Source organism: Larus michahellis, chromosome 1, assembly GCF_964199755.1.
Source record: "Larus michahellis chromosome 1, bLarMic1.1, whole genome shotgun sequence".
Classification (NCBI taxonomy): domain Eukaryota; kingdom Metazoa; phylum Chordata; class Aves; order Charadriiformes; family Laridae; genus Larus; species Larus michahellis.
In genome coordinates, this window is record NC_133896.1 from 177,725,566 (window position 1) to 177,743,718 (window position 18,153).

At 36.8% G+C, this 18,153-nt stretch overlaps 1 protein-coding gene across 7 annotated transcripts in view; it reads right to left on the minus strand.

Annotated features, from left to right (window-relative positions):
- Positions 1–3,770: 3,770 nt before the first annotated feature.
- PIBF1 (progesterone immunomodulatory binding factor 1) overlaps positions 3,771–18,153 on the minus strand; it is a 127,711-nt gene continuing 113,328 nt past the window's right edge. For all 7 annotated transcript variants that reach the window (XM_074564314.1, XM_074564284.1, XM_074564323.1 and 4 more), the window contains 2 exons: positions 6,994–7,173; positions 3,771–4,715 (listed from right to left, as the gene is read on the minus strand). In XM_074564314.1, the coding sequence (XP_074420415.1) occupies positions 4,659–4,715; positions 6,994–7,173 (237 nt within the window). In that variant the 3' untranslated portion in view covers positions 3,771–4,658. The remainder of the gene's footprint in view (positions 4,716–6,993; positions 7,174–18,153) is intronic.

An 18,153-nucleotide genomic window follows, 5' to 3' on the forward strand; every position in this document is an offset into this window, starting at 1 on the left:
CCATTTCTGGTAGCGAAGCCGTCCCCCGAGAGTTAGCACCTTGTACTGCTGCTGATTGCTGCCCAGCTTCAGTCTGAAATACCCCAAGTGTGACTGCCTTAATTAAGCTACAGAAGTATGCGTTTTAAAGGTCAAGAGTTCCCAACCAATCCTAGGAATTTAGGAAGGGGATAATATTGCCCAAAGACACTAAGCAAAGCTTGATCTTCCAGAGATACTTGTTTCATTTGCAAAGGTTGAGAATGAATACAGATTCTCGATATTCTTTGGTATAAGAAAATACCAGGGATACATTTCTTTGACTCAGTAAAAAGTCTAACATATGTTCTATTAGATCTAATGTTAACAGGGAGATAAATTCTTTCCTCAGTAGAGCTCCCTAATGAGAGTAACCCTGAGAGATGACAGGCTGTTACAGCCTCAAATGGTTGCGTATAAATCTGTTTTCATGCAAATGTGCACCAGAGTTGACAGCTGATTGAGGCATGTATATAAACACTTCTTCAAAAAGTAAAAATTTGTTTCTAGAAAGTCATGGTCTCCGAGTCACGTTTTCCAAAGGCACAGAAGCTGGTGAATGCACACCAGGAGCAAAAGAATTCTACCAGACCATCTTGCAGATGTCAGAGGTTCAGTAGAGTTAGTGTTTGCTGGAAGGAGGTATCACACAAAAGGATAACTGAAACAGCAAACAACAGCTGACGTGTAAGAGGTAGCAAATTGCATCCCAGAGATACTGAGAAATACTCAGACAAATAATATTTGAATTTAACGTTGTTCCTCTTTTACAAGGTTTCATCACTGTTCTGCACAGGAACTCCTGAAGGGGAGGAAGGCTACAAGTCTCAATGACATACCGTTTCTTTACACAGAAGATATTTAGAAATTACAACGCCAGTGAAGCACGATCACAGGATTCAGCAACAAGCCGTAAAAGTTTAGGTCCTTATTTAAAAAAAGCTATTTCATGTTTTCAAGTTTTTCCTCAACCAAGAGATTTCCTTGATGCTTTCGAGCTTCTTTGCTTCTAGCAAGGGACAGAAAGGTGAGAACGCAATTATGCTGTTAAAAAAAATAAATCTTAACCTGCTCTAAACCAACTGTCCTTCACTTCTTTCCTGTTCAGCCCATGTACTTACGAAACTCACCACTTAAGTAACACCAACTTAATGTACCAAGAAATGTGATACTGGGTAGAGATTTTTCTCTGCTCCTTCTGGTTTGAAAAAGAGGAACTGGGGATGATTATGTGGGTTGGGCACTGCAGTCACAAGTTGCTTATATGCATGACTACCCTTAGAAAGTTCTCTTTACTTCATTATTTTTGACTCACACATCACTGACACAAGGCCTGCTACAATGGGAAACTGCAAAGACCATTTCATGAAGAAGAATTTTGGAATAATTCATTTGACAACTATGTTTGTGGGAACTAACATCAGTAAAAATGCTGTACAGGTAACGCAACTGAACCTTTTCATTACTTAAAGAGCAAAAAGGTTCATTAATTTTTGCTATGGGGCATTTCACATTTGAATAGTTATATTTAAGTGACATTCTAGCTTTCACATGAAAAGCTTCGAAGGTCTCCTCCTAGACAATTAATTCTAGCCTTGGAGTCTAGTGAGGAGACAGGAAAAATACACAGTCTTCAACTGGAAAAAAAATTACATACAGAGATTTACATAGGGACTACATGGATTACAAGATTTTACCAACAGCATTATGTGTTATCAGTATATGCTAACAAATTACTTTTATTTTTGCAAACTTAAAGATGGGCCTAAAAAAAACGCCAAAACTTTGCCAGATATGTCACTTGTCATCTGAAGAACTGTTTAAATGTCAATAAAATTTCACCACAAATCAGCCGAATTTTCTTTCAGCCTTCCTAGAAAATCAGGCTGCCTGGATGACACAGACATTTACAATGCCCAGTTCATTCTGGAAGCATCAAAATGTTCTTGTATGTTGTATTTCCACGGAAGAACTAAACACTTTGTGTCTTTCGGATGGTAAGAAGTTAATTAATGTCACTATCTTATATTAGTATATTTAGAAATACTACTATAGAGTAATTTAGGTTAGACAGGAATTCTGAAAATCAGCCATCTAGTCCACCTCAAAGTCGGGTCCAATTATACCAGGTTGCTCAGGACTTTGTCCAGTTGAGTCCCGAGTATCTCCAAGGATGAAGATAACACCACCTTTCAGGGCAACCTGTTTCAGTATTTGACCATTACTTTCACAGTAAAAGCATTTTTCATAATAGCTGAGTTTTCTAGTGCTTCGTCTTGTGTCCAATGCCTCTTAATTCTGTCGCTGTGCGCCTCTGAGAGGGGCCTGGCTCTGTTGCCTCTGTACCATCCCATTAGGTAGTTGGAGACTGCAACAAGTTCCCCCCAAAGCCCTCTATTCTTAAGGCTGACCAAGTCCAGTTCTTTCAGCCTTCCCTTCTACATCAGGTGCTCCAGCCCCTGATCATCTTGGTGAATCTCTGCTGCGTTCACTTCAGTATGTCAATGTCTCAATTGAACAAGCCCAAAACTGGATGCAACGCTCCAGATGTGGTCTCTCATGTGCCAAAGAGAAGAGAAGGATCACTTCCCTCCATCTGCTGGCCATCCTGTTGTTAATACCACCCAAGATGCGGCTGGCTGGCACATCGCTGACTCATGTTCCATTTGTTGTCCACTAGGACCTTGAGGTCCATTTCTGCCAAAGCTGCTTTCCAGCCAGTACTGGCATATGAGGTTATTCCATCCCAGATGTGGGACTGCATTTGCTTTTCTTAAATTTCATAAGCTTCTTGTCATAAGCCGATTTCCAGCCTGTTGAGGTCTCTCCGAGACCCTGCCCTCCAGTGCACAGACCACTCCCCCAAATTTGGTAATGCCTGTGAACTTGCCGAGGGATGCTGCTATTTGCTGGCTGGCAGCTGGACTTTGCATAGCTGATCACATTTCTTTGAGCTTGCCGTGTCAGCCAATTTTCCACCCACCTTATAGTCCACATCTCACCAATTTGTCTATAAGATACTATAGGAGAAAAAATTGTGAATACTTAAGATTCCAACTAGTATCTTGTCTAAAATAGCTCACAGTCCTTCTAGGTAACACAATTTATTAAGTATTTGGTGATAACAGACAAACAGGATAGTCTGGGAAGTTAAACTAGGGACTGTGAATCATATAAAATATCTATTACAAACTAGAAAATTAGTATCTGCATATGGGAGATATTTCACATGAAAGACAGGTTAATGATTCTTTTCACATAAAAATACAAGTTAGATAAAACCCTAGACTTCAGGAAACCACAGTTTATTCAGGAATGTCTGTACAGATAGGCCTGTAAGCCCAAAGGTTTGTGTATTTTTTTCCCCAGTGAACACCGGTTAGCCTAATAAAAGATATTACCTCTGTCTACATGCTTGGCCTCCCTCACTCACAGAATGAGAATTTTAATCCTGTGATGCGCAATTGGTAGCATTTTTACCTCACTCTCTGAATTATAACAAAATAATAATAAAGAAACTGAACTTACCTGGAGCAGAGGAAGTATTCCTGTGCTTCAAACTACTGTTTGGAAAATGAAAAGAAGTGTATCTAGGAATCATAAGCTTGATGTTGCTCAGCATTACATAGTAAATAATTATTGTTCATGGCCAGGTAGGAACAATGAATCAGTTGAAGGGATATTCTTAAGGAAAAGGGAGGTAAGAAAAAGGAGCTTCCTCTTAAATGAAATCTGAGCAATATTTTCAGTATACAGTCACTTAAACAATATAATCTATATTTATGTTATATAGAGAGACATACCATACGCAGTCAAAAGTGCTTTGAAGTATTAGAGACCTTTTCTACAGTCTAAATAGGTGGTGGAGTGGAATAAATAAGTTGACTGTGTTCTTGTAAGATGGGGCTTATTTTCATACAATTAAATATGGCAAGTTATCCATTTCACCATTACATGGTACAGTACTCACACATCGTGGCTCTATTTTTATTATGACACTGATGTACTACGCTAGAGCAAGTGTGTCTAGCCTATTAAGTATCAGTGCTGATAATTAAGATGTATTTTATTGCTTTTCTTCAGAACATTTTAAATAACTGTTTGGTAGAACAAATGACATCAAACGACAAACCATACAAATCAAGGCCGATAAGAGGGGTTTTTTTTCCACCTGACATGAATTTCCTTCATAGAAAGTAGGATATAGTCTGGTGTTAACTCATGTATATTTTTCAGATTTCTATGAGCCAGAATAGTTGCAAGGAATGTGGCATGAAACACAGGGCCCAAGAAAAACAATATAAAAAAGCCGAGACATGCATTAATTTGAACACTCTGAATAACACGTCTTTTAACTGCCCCGATTATGAATATGTACAATATGCTAGTGTTTATTTATCTTTTAAAATTCAAATGTATGTTAGTAAAATCATTGCATGTCGTATTTCCACACATTTTATTCACATAGCAGATCTAAAAATTATTTTACGAAGCATAAGATCATTTGACAGGTATAAAGGAACAGTTAAAACCAAAACAGTTGTTTGCTTTTAGGGTAAAAAGGGCATCGTTATGGTGAAAATAACTTTCTTCAAAGGAAAGGTCCCCAAAGGATTACTTTGAATAATTTTGGAAAAATGCTATGGTGATGTTTTCTTCTGCAGTTTCTTGTACCATACAGGTGCCTCTTTATTTGTCTGTAAAATAAAGAATGTTTTACTTGTGAGACAGTGAAAACCAAAAGAAAAACATGCAATCTACACTAAAGTCTCTTTCCTTTCTATGTAGTTCACAGTGATAACTAAGTTTTTTGCTTAAATGCAAATAAATTAAAAACAAGACTATGCATTTAAGTTTATTATTACGACATAGCTGTATAAAAATATCCCTATTTCTAGGTTATAAAAAGCAGATTATACAGTAAGAAGGAAATGATTTGCTTTAAAATATCTATCACAATGAAAGCATGCACCAACTGTGCCATAAATAGGTTTCATTGGAAACAGCATCATCTGACTTTCCCATTTGAGAAGGGAATGGAACTTAGAAAAATGATCTTAGGTGTGCCATAACCGACCAATCATTGATGCAGAAATATAGTTCTTTAAAATTATAATTAAAAATAAAAGAATTCAGCCGTTTTCTGACAGTGTAGAAAGTATTTTAATCACAGAGAATTATCTGTGAGCAACTTTTCCTTGCCTTCATAATCCCATGGGCTACTGCTACACGGTCAGGATTGTGTAACATTCTTGTGGCAAATTCAGTGGTTGTTTGTATAGAGAAATAAAACTAAAGAAGTGAAGGTGGAACAAGGTAAGGACTATTCTGCTTTCAGCGTTGGGTGTAATCATCTCCTGTGTTAGTGAGTACTGCCTCTTTTGTCCATTGTCCCTGAACTCATCCCTTTCTAGTTCTGTTTTCTGTCTGCTCTCTATTAATTCTTTCCTCCGGGACTTAACAACCATTCAATTTAAAAATCGACTTTATTCAGCTGGCCTTGTGGTGGGGGTTCTCATCACATTTTAATCTCCATCTTTCTCTCATTTTGAAGTTTCAGCTGCAAAAATAAATGCGCTCTATTTGTGCAAGCTTTTAAAATTCTAGAAATTGACCTAAATTGGCAGGATTTTGACAGGACTTATTTCCACATCTAAGAAGAAACCCTGCCATCTGCCCATTTTCAGTTCCCTACTCCAAAGTCTGAAAAGACTAGAATTTTTCAAAGAGAAACTGGTCACAATTTCTAAATGTAAAAGCATTTTTTCTAGATTACTACACCATTTCTATATGCCTAAATGAAACAGGACAGATTAAATGCTGAAACCCTGGATCATCTACACAACCTAACTGTTAGCTCACATTTTGTCTCTGTTTTGGATCACTGAATAGCTCCGTCAAAAACAAAGTTTGGGCAGTATGATTTATCACTACCGAAAGGATCGTGGATGAGACAACGCTGAGTATGCTTGTGTTTAGTCTCATAACACTATCCAAGCAAATTTTGAACCCCCAAAATCCCCAAACGCCCTCACATCATGTCCCAGAGTTGCAACCATTTCCTACATTTTGTATTAGAAAAACAGTATCTGAGGTGCTGCAATACAAACCTCGTATTGTTTAAGACAGTAAGTTTTAAAGTCTCCACCACAAAAAAAGAAAAAAAAAAGAAAAGAAAAAAAGATTATATAGACGTATATTTGGACCAAAGTAGCACATGTGCTATGCAGCGTGGATACAATCAATCTACCCTAGAGAAAGGTAGCCTCAAGAAGTTTAAATAGGAGTCACGCTTTGTTTTGTGATTCAGCATTGCAACTTAATTGCTCTCTTAAATTTATCAATTCGGACACACTCATCGTCAGAAACTTCTAAACCATTTTCATGAAGCTTTCAAATACTAGAGGCACTAAATCTGAAGGAGGCCACTTGATTTAAATCCAAGTATTTACTTTCTAAAGGAACAAAACAGGGTTTTATAATATCAGGTATCCTTAGTAACAGAAGAGATATCAAAACTGGGCATGTATTTTTTATATATATTTAGATATATACACAAATATTAATATACATAAATACACAAATACACCTATTTCCTCACTCCTGCTCCTCAATATACACATTATATATAAACTCATACATGATCAGGGTAGATTTAAAATTGTATACATAGTCTGTGGATCTCTTCCGCTATTACAATTTTGCTAACCACTCTTGATATTGTAATATTATAATGGCATTTAAAAAAACCCAACTAGTTTGCTGTGAACTTAAGATGCAGAAACTACCAAATAGCTAAATAACATCATAAACTGTAATTTATCTCCTCAGCATTGACCATTCCCATGAAGAGCTGTAAGTATTCAGCTGTATTAATTCTATATCTCCTTGAAGTACGACCTACATTTTTGCTTTTAAAAAGTGAGGAAAAAGATCAAAAAAGCTTATGGCACTTACTCTTGTCATAGTACTTACAAATAACGTTGGCTTAGGTGTAAATACATTTTCTTCTTCTTGCTCTGGCAACACTTTTACTAAAGGGTTTGATTTGTTTTTTGCAGTCGCACTTTTTACATCAATATGAGATGGAGGTAAATTTTGTTCATAGCGTTTACCATGTAGACTAATTAGAATCTGCTTCATTGTGGCTAGTTCCTATAAAACCACAAAAGAACAATACTAAGTTATTCAGTAAAATTGCATTTGAACCTATTAAATATTTATTTGTTAATAATAAATTTATATTCACCAAACTACACGTGTAAGTGTATCAGTAAATCTAACAAACATGAACATATACGTGCCATAATTAATAAGATTACTACTTGGACACTAGTAAAAGTAAGAAAATAAACAGGATTTATGCAACTCAAATTTTGCTGTAAAAGAGAACATTTACTGTGTAATAAGGAACCCACCATCTCCTTTAACTTAAGCTTCCATTTAATTTAAAATTACAAATTCTTTTGGATTTGTTTTGTCAGGCCAAGGGAGTTTAGAAATCTAATTTGAATGTCTGTGACAAATTGTACTTTTGAGCGTTAAGTCTTGCACAGGAGTCTTATAAATAAATTACTAGAAACACAGATGTGTCTTTACATCCAGACCAGAAAAGAAAAATCAATGAAAAACCCTAAGAGGACCCACAGCAAAAATGGGATCAGAGTGCAAAAAGAATTTTGTGAAAAATGAAAGTTCCAACACGGGAAAAGAAAACCAAGAGTATATAGAAATGCAGACTTTTTTGGATGTTCTAATAATTTGCTTTGTAAAAAATTTGGATTAATTAAAAAAGTAACCTTTTCTTACTACTTAGCTGAAAAAAACAGATTATTCAAAAGGTACAGTACAGTGAGAAAGGAAAAAACATCATATTTTGTGACTTTAACCAGACATCTTCTTTTGGCATCTTGCATCACCTAGTGCCTAACATTCTCTCCCCTCACATGTAATGGATGTAATGACTATAAAATAAGTTACAGAATTTAAAGCATTATTTATTATTATCATTTATTGTACTATTATTATTCATAGCATTCATTATTGCAGAACTAGAAGAGCAAGGTCGGTAGAAAAGCCTTTCAAAGTAAATTTTAAGGCAATTTTACATTTTTTCAACGGTTAGTGTTGTTGTTTGCTTGCTTTTTACAAATGCTGTTGTCTTCAATAAGCAATACTGTTAATGTATTAGCATTCTGTATAATTAACATTCTATCTTATCTCTCAACCAGAGCAGGGTAACTCATATTTATAGCTGAATGACAAACATTCGTTATATCTTACCTATTTCTTAATACTTGGCAGAAAATGACATTGATGCACGTTCTATTTTCATTGCATTATTAGTAACGAGTTAAAAAAACCCTCAGCCTTTTAAAATATTCCTGCCATATACCTTCTCTCTGTCCACTGTTGCCTTTAATACGAGATACAAAGTCAAAAGAATCATGTTGTTGCCTTTAAATTGTCCCACATTAACTCAGTTACATGAATGGAGGTTACACTCCACAGCCCAGCTTTATCGAGTGTACAAATTGTTCTTGTATCTCAGTCATTTAATATTAACTATTTGCATAATTCAGCCATGTGTGGTGGCATGTTGAAACAGCATGACTGCAGAGCAGCTGTTTAAAAGGACTGCATAGTTGATGCCAACATGTTTTTCAAAGTTGTGAACTCTGCAAAGATGTTGCCAAAGCGACACATAGACAGAATTTCTTGATGAAAATAACTCAAGCAAGTATACAGCAAATAAATACACCATCACAGGAGATTAAATAGTACATAACCAATGTTTTGACATTAACAAGTGCTGTTCCTATACTTAAACTGCGTTATTCTGCTGACCAAATAGCTGCACGTTTGAACAAGGCAAAACCCAAAAACTGTCACGCAGATTTATTTCAGAAACAGAGTTAAAACCTGTATGTGTAGGGTCAAATTCTCTTGTGTCAAGATCCACTTGGCAGTCTAAGGTCTCCTCTACTTCACAGAATCTGTCCTGTACTTGACAGCCCTGTCTGTTTTCAGACTTGGAATAGGCTCCGGAGCGTCAGCTCTCAGGCGAGATTCCCCTGTGACAGGAGAATTCTCTAATGTGAAGCTATGGGAAGGAATGACGGGGAGTGGGGATGACAAATTGGCCCAAACCGAATAAATTATTTTGGCATCACAGCCAAATTTATCATGAGAATTTAGCTAAAATTGCCTTAATATTTTTTCTAAAATCCTTCCACATTTAGTGAGAAAGACCTCAGCAAACTTGGCAAAATAGCACAGGAAACGCTGAATCCAGTAGAATCATTGGTATGTGTACTGCTAAACAAGAAAAGGAAATTGGCCCAACACATTTGCAAGAGATTTGCTGTTTTCAACCAAGGAAATACTGAAAACAAAGTTCTGTCTTGAACTGCCATAATTTTACCCATCTGTTTAGATTTCTCTGCTGCCGAACACAATTCTCAGCTTCACTTTTAAATTATAAACAGAGTCATTAGCACTACCTGCTACTATGAGCATGCCACCATGATTCAATAATATTTTCCAATCCCAAAAATTGCCAAGTTGGTCTAGAAGGTTAGCAAGGAAAAAGCAGATTGCACTTGGCAGAAATATGTGAACTTGTTCCAGTGTGAACAGGACCTTGAGAAAAAAGGGGAGAGTAGGTATAGGGTTCAAAATGGAAGGGAAGAATCTTTTTTTGTAGAAGGCCATGTATGAGTTTCAGGACAGGCTATGTAAAGGAAGATGTGAAGAGAAATGGATGGTTAAATTTTTTATACATTTCTACTGTGTCAAGTCCACGGTCCTGTGTCCAGGCAGAGCTGTGTAAATTGTTTACGTACGGTATTCACTTGTGTTACTCAGTGCACTGCAGAAACAGTGTTGCTAAAGCTCTGCATGTCCCAGTTTCTCCGTGGAGGTATTTGGTCCTTGCCACGCTGGCTCCTGGACGTATACGCAAGCCACGCTACACAAGCTGTGTGTAACTGTGCCGAGGCTGCCAGGTCTGAGGGGTTTGGCTTTGGAGAGCCAGACAGCCATCCTTCTCGGGAGGACTAGGAGTACTAACACCTCTGAGTGGATTCACCCAGCTCTTCTCCGCACTGGCTTTACAGCTTTGGTCTCACTGTCCCAAACTTTGCAAAGACAAGCACCCCCTCCCGGCTTATACAATATTCTGTGGGATGTGGCAGCACAGATACATGGAAAACGACGCAGTTAACAAGAAAAGGTGGGTTAAGATGAAGTAAGATAAAAATTAAAGTACACAGACGGCACAAAAACACTGTTTATGTACAATGAGTGTCACCCACACAAACAAGTAGCAAGGCTACCCTCTATGTTGAAAGTCTGTCCACAGAAACCTGATGAATTTTTGTTAAGGATGCTAACCTGCTCTGCCTACCAGCACAAATGCCAAAAAACAAAGTAATGAGCCGTGTAACGCATTAAAAGGGATTTAACTCAAGCTTATAACACCTAAATTTATGTGTCTAAACTTAAGTATCTACACATGAGGTAAGAATCTAATTTTCCATTACAGACACTGTAGCTTGGAAAGTGATTCAGCTCCTTCAGAAGTGGACACTTACTGGTGTGTTGGCTGAAATAATTTTGTAACAACACTAGCCATATTGACTAGGTGGCTATTGACTATAAAGCAAAGTAAGATGCTTACCTCACTGCAGACACCTCCATTTGGATATCTAAATTTAGTTGTAATAAGCTGAATCATTTCTCACCTCACTCACCTTATCATTTACTTTTCTCAGACTTCACCTAAAACAACTTTCATCCTCAATAGCCAATGTGCAATCATAATTCCCCTTGCACGTATTTGAAGTATCAAATTGCTGTGTTAAAAAGAACTGCATTTTTAGAACAGGAATTCACATCACAATTCGTCTTCTCATGTAACTTTTCCTAAACATACATAGGGTCACGCTTTAGAACAATCCAGCATCCTGTATTCCACTTTCTTATGCACATTTATTCACATTTAAAGTGAATCATCGAAACTTTTGCATACATAATCAGAAAATAGCTGGAATTCAAAATAAGTGGTTAGAATGAATGGACTGAGAACAATGGGAGCAATGTAGCAGGAGGTGAGGTGAGGTAAGGTAACATGTATTGCATTGTAAATAGTATCAGAAGAACTTGCTTGCTTATTTCCATTTATTTTTGGTACTGTGATATCCAACAACCTTAGTTAAAAATAGCAAATGCAATTTTGTGTGCCAATACACAAACAGAGAAGGAGATATTTAGGTACAGACAAAGGATAGGCACCAATCTTTTCCATGATTTTCATTAATTAAAATGTTTTCTGGTTTGTGATTTTTCCTGAATTCTACCATGTTGATTTATTAGGCTGAATGCCATCAGTGCTGTTGTTGTGGAACTCTTACAGTCTGCAAAAACTGCGTATCGTATTAAAATCATCAAGCTTTAAAACAGTGTTAAAGGAACCAAAGGAAAGAAGCGCCAATCCTTTTTAAAAGGTAAAGTAAAAAAAGCAGAATAGTTGCACGCTATCTGGTCATGTTACTCGTATTTCAGAAGAATATGAGATACTTATGACGATGTTTGATCTTGAAACAAGTAAAAATAAGTTTATTTATTATTATATAACTTATTATTATAAGTTTATGTAAAATTACTTTTGTCTGTTTATTATGGATAATTTAAATAGCTCCTAGAAAAATGGATCCGTTTGGGAATATGAAGGATAAAATTTGATTCCTTCAACTAGCAATGCAACTAGAAGACAGAGACGAGAAAATGCAAAAATAAGGCATACAGCAATATAAATGTATTTTGTTACAGACACTATAAGGGGTTCTCCATTAACATTGTTTCTGTTGTCCTTGATACATGCTCAAACATAAATGTACCAGAAAAGCATCTTACATTTTCCTAACTCAGTACTACAAAAATTCAAAATTACTATAATATTAAATACTATAACAAAATCATAACTTAATCAAAAGAAAATTAAAAAGAATTGCCTGATGGAAATTGCCTATGGAAAATGACTGAGGCATAAAAAGGAATGCTGTTTTATCAAGTAAATAATTGATGAAGTATAGGAAAAAATTGCCTACGTTAAGGACAATAGATATTTATCAAGATAGTAATTCCATTTCTTTTCAGTGGATTGTCAACAAGTATAAATTATGTTTCTTACTGTCTCTGTCATGCAATTATAATCAAAGCAAGAAAGAATCCTCTCTGTGCACTCAAAAGCTTACTTAACATTATATATGTGTGTCTATAAATATAATAAATATGTAAATTTATACAAGCAGTTAAAATGATATATATTTATATATCATGCTCTGGAAGCAGATGCAAAATAACAGTCTCAAGAAAAAGCTTACAGGAATCAATTACATGAATGTCAATTCTTATGTTCTTGTCGCAGGGATGTCTTGCACCTTCAAATAATCTCCATACAATGATCTTAAAAAGAAACTTTACACAGAGCAACCTGAACAGTTGGAAACGCTCAGTAGGAAGAGGCACCTACCTTTCTAGCCTGAAGATAATTCATTCTGATGGTAAATTTAATGTTTTTTCATATCACTAAAATCATCACAGAAGAACCCAATGGGTGTCAGGTCCATCTGTCTCCTTCCTCTTGCAGTAAAGCCCATGGTTACTGCATTCAAATAAATACCCTCTAAAGCAAAAGTGACCCTAACAATAGCACGTACAGTTAAGTGCACCTTTACCATGACAAATGGCATTCTCCTTTTAGCTTTACATATAGACTTCACGATTGCAAACTTCACCTTGGATTAGAACTCCATTTTGAAACAGAGAACTCGTACTGTGGAAGCTGAACAAGAAATTTCTGCCGTAGAAAATGTATCAGGTTCTTGCAGAACCACTGAATTTTGATAACTGTCAAGTGTTTCCAGAGAAGAAAACAGCATAAATTCACAGTAAAATAGAAACACAGAAAAGGTGCTAAAAACTATCATCCTTAAACAAGAAAACCAATTTCACTGGCAAAACTAGAAAAATTGGCTGAAGGAGGGATAAAAACAGAGGTTTGTCTGCCTCAAAGATGCTGATCAAAACTTAAGGTCTCTCAGAATTTGAGAGTCAAGCACTAAGACGATGATTTTAGATGTGTGTCCCCACCCCCAGTCTGTAAGTCTTCTGTACTGTTACGAGTAAAGCACGTACGTTCAGGACCTCCTTTGGATAGCTTGTATTCCTTGCTTTAACTGCCATATGGTCCCCATGTGGTTAAATTATAACTTAAAATAAAAATACATATCCAGTCTGGAGAAATTTGAGAGGTTACAGCACTGTCTTTAGGTCCAAGAACAGTGGACTGTACAGCCACCCTTTCACAGAAGGGACCAGACAAAAAACCGCTTCACGAGAGACAGGGCGCTACACCTTGAGTCCAGAGACTGGACTCTTCTCAATGTGGGAGCCAAATAGCAGGTTTGAGTTTAGCAGTTTGGTGACTATTCTGACTATCATAACTTCTAAAATAACAACAACAATAAATACAATAGCTATAATAGACCACGCAAGTGAGGGAACACAGCTGTACTGTGATGAAAAACATGTTCGTGCTAAGTCAATGCAATCTGTCTTCACATGCACGTATCCTCCCGTTTAGGCAGCTATTGTGGCCTTCAAACAAGTCAGCACAGGGAAAAGCAGAGTTCAGAAAATGAGGTTATGGGTATGTTAAAGAATCCTGATTTGAGAAACTTAAACCAGCATTTAAGAATGCTGTATCTATTTAGTAGTGTTTTGTAAAGAGTGTATTTCAGAAATGATTTCTCAGTCTCTCAAGAACGTCGAGATATGTTCATGTTCCTATCCAAATGTTCTTGGGAGGACTCAGAAAAAAATTTAATAATTTTATACTTCCTATAACTCCATCTTGAGAAAAAATGATCTCAATCTGGGAAAGGTAGGGCAGGGTGGTTCAGAAGGAACTGTCTTCACAGTTGTCTGTCTAAGGGCGTTCAGCAGGGTCAAGCCTGATGGGCATTTAAGGTGATGGTTGAGAAAATACTAAGGATATTGTCCTCTACGAAGTCTGTGCATTTTCTTACTTGGATCCTTCTTATATTCCTACCGTGATTTTCTGTGAAAGTAAAGCTGAGTCAAAATAAAGCTGTATCATTTAACAGCTGATACTAAGATGGAGAGAGATCTTTGTGAGAACTCTGGTTGCAGTACAGCTTTGGAACATGTGACTAGATACTTGGTTGGAGAGCCTCACATTGACCTTTAGATATCTTCAGTAATAATATTTAAACCTAGGCAAACAGCCTGTCTGATTCCTCCATATAGCTGTTAGTGAGAAATTAATAGCTTACAAGCTCTTACAAGCACTTATTAAGTGGGCCTGCGTGAATCTCATGAGGTTCAACGAGGCCAAGTGAAGGGTCTTGCACTTGGGTCAGGGCAACCCTCGGTATCAACACAGGCTGGGGATGAAGGGATTGAGAGCAGCTCTGCGAAGAAGGACTGGGGGGTACTGGTGGATGAAAAGCTGGACATGAGCCAACAATGTACGCTCACAGCCCAGAAGGCCAAGCATATCCTGGGCTGCATCAGAAGAAGCGTGGCCAGCAGGTCGAGGGAGGTGATTCTGCTCCTCTGCTCTGTTTTGGTGAGACCCCACCTGGAGTACTGTGTCCAGCTCTGGAGCCCTCAGCACAGGAAAGACATTGACCCATTGGACTGAGACCAGAGGAGGACTACAAAAATGATTAGAGGGATGGAACACCTCTCCTGTGAAGACAGGCTGAGAGAGTTGGGGTTGTTCAGCCTGGGGAAGAGAAGGCTTTGGGGAGACCTTACTGTGGTCTTTCAGTACTTAAAGGGGGCTTATAAGAAAGATGGGGACAAACTTTTTAGCAGGGCCTGCTGCAATAGGACAAGGGATAATGTTTTTTAATTAAAAGAGGGTAGATATAGACTAGATATAAGGAAGAAATTTTTTACACTGAGGGTGGTGAAACACTGGCACAGGTTGCCCAGAGAGGTGGTAGATGTCCCATCCCTGGAAACATTCAAGGTCAGGTTGGATGGGGTACTCAGCAACATGGTCTAGTTGAAAATATCGCTGCTTATTGCAGGGGGGTTGGACTAGATGACCTTTAATGGTCCCCTCCAACCCAAACTATTCTCTGATTCTACAATTAATTTTACTGATTTTAGATGAGGATATGGTAAATCACACCATAATAGTGCTTGTTTTTCTTTTCTGACTACAAATTCCTAGACGATTTTCAAATGTAGACATCTACACAACAGATTTTTAAAATTAGGCAAGCTCATTGTCTGCTTCTTTGTCATTTGACTTGACAAATGACTTTTCAGATCATCGTTAAACTGGTAATACTCTTTAATATCATTGGAGTTCACCAGTTAAAATGGAGGTAAACAAACAGAGCCTTCTGTACAGCTTCCTGGCAGAGAATATCAAGCCACTGACATATTTCTGGAGAACAGACCACAGGACTGAAATATAACCTCATTCCACCTTTCAACATATGCAATGACTTGCACTTGGAAGAAAAAGTCTGAGCATGGGACTCTAACTTCGGAGTGTACTTAGAGAAAGGAGACATATATGTGTCATTATCAAGGACTGAGATTCTCAAGCAAAAGTAGTACCTTGAATGTCTCTTCTTTAGAAGTACTGACAATTCACACAAAGAATTATTTTAGAACTGTTCTTCACGGGTTTTATTTCTGCCGAACAGCTAGAGACACAGTGCAGAAGGGCTCTAGCCTATAACCTGGAATGAACTATTTGTCTCCCTTGTTTGTCTGATAGCGGAAAAAAGACGAACACTATTAGCACAGAATTAACACAGTACATTAATATTAATGATGACCAAGTGCGAAATAGTAGAAAGACACTACAGAAGCTCTATTTTGACATGACAGCAAAATGAAGCAACTGGTAAGTCAGTCCATTTCACTATTTATGACTGTAGATGGATAGGATGCAGTGGCACGAATGGTGCAAATTCAGCTTCAGTGGAATGCTCTGGGCTTGTGCTTATCAGGAATAGAACCTACATGCATAACAGAGCTCAAAGAAGATTTTAACAATGACCTATGCAATTAAGAAAACATCACAAGTCATGGTTTAATCCTTCATGTAATGCAGAGTGTATTTGACGTAGTTGCATCGTAAACTGCAGTTGTACTGGAAATATCCGAAGTCAGCAAGAATTCTGGTATGAGGTTTGCACATATGGTCATCTTCGGCACACGGATACACATTGTAAAGCTGGAAACTGGAAGACAGTATGAAATGTCCTGATCAAACAAATGAACCTGATAACTGGGTGGTGGAAAGATGCCAGACCATATGCAGGATGTTGACAGCTCCTCTGCACTACACTTAATTCAGGAGTTCTCTCTATCCTAGTGCATATACAACCTTAAAACGAACTGACGGATCTGTGACTGTATGGATCTACAAACTACTTCCAGTTTTATAAGGTGAATGCGTTAGAACTGCGACAGCAATAAAATGGCCCAGTTGTTGCAGTGAACAGATTCTGTCTTTTTAGAGACATAAAAACCTCTGCCTATTTCAGCTGTATCTTGAATTTCCTTCTTAACAGTTAAATCTTCCTAACTTCTTAAGATAAATAGGAAATAATTTGCCTCAGAATTCAGAACTTGCATGTCAAATTCTGACTTTTTTTTTTCACTTTTTGTATTGAAGATCAGAAATATATTTGCAATTTTAAAAAATATTTGGGGGTTTAGTCCTGGTTAATCTGAGCCATTGTGACATTCATTTACTCAAATTCAAGTTTAATAAAAAGTATGCTTTTTTTGAGTAAGTTCTACTTACAGGAAAGAGATACTAGAAATGCTAATATGTCAGAACAGCTTTATTTGCATAAATGATTATGTAGAAGTTCCTATATTTTCTGAGAGGGTAACATTTTAGTTTGATTCTCCCTGTCTTTGGTATTCCCTACAGAGTATTTAAATTCACTTTCCACTTGGTAGTATTCAAATGCTACCACAAAGTAAATGAAAGTAAAAATTTTACACAGCTGGGTAAGCAGCAGAATGTGATGGAAATACTCACAGCCAATACAGGAAAAACTGATATAATAAAAAATTGGTTAAATGCTCAAAAAAATCTGAACAATTTCAGATTGTTCAACAGCCAACAATTTGTTGTTTAAATGTTTATCACTTTAACTGATTCTGGCTCTCTCAAAAATATATAATTTGAAATACACATGCCAATTCCATCCCATGTTCCATAAATAAGTTGCATTTTGTCTATGAAACTTTCTATTAAAAAAAAAAAAAGGTATTTGTATTTGACGTCTATTAATTGATATTACTAAACCCTGTGTTATTATCATGGTTTCTAAGATTCTGTAAAAAAAAAAATAAAAATTTTGAGTACAGATCACCATTTAGTACACAATTGTTTATTGTATGCCACTGTGGATGGAAAAATAATTCTTTAAAGAATATATATGAAAACTATTCTGAATAATACAGCTCCAAGAAAAGAATGAATGTACCCAGCTGTTAAGTCCTTCCTCTTCCTAAATTCAGTACTATTTGGAATTCAAGTTTTAGTAAAGCTTGACAGCATCAGAATAGATAACAAAAAGGAGAAATACTGCTTAGGAGCATATTTTCCCTTGTAAAAAATGAACCAGAAACTTCTCTACGCTCATTTAGCAATGTAAATGTCACTTTGTTTCTCCAAGCTTTAAGCTGAGAATAGCTCCAGGGCTTACTTGTGATGCAGAAATGTCCCTGTAATCTACTTAGAAAACACGCAGAACATTAATAGAAACTAGAATCTTGGAACATAAACGTAGCATAAGAAAAATGATAATTACTCTGTGGCTTAACATTTAAAAAGAGAGCTAAGCATTGTACATCAGCACTTTTTTATATAAAACAAGTTGCAGCACATAGATGAGCAGGAAGTCATTCACTTTAGAAACACAAATAATTTTGACATTATCATGTACAATCTTTTACACAGAAAAGAGGGGAAAGAGGCAGAGCCTCAAGATTGTTTGAAGGCACCTGTTACCAATCACTTCTTTTCAGTCGTGTCTTCCCAACCCCTGCAGATACCCC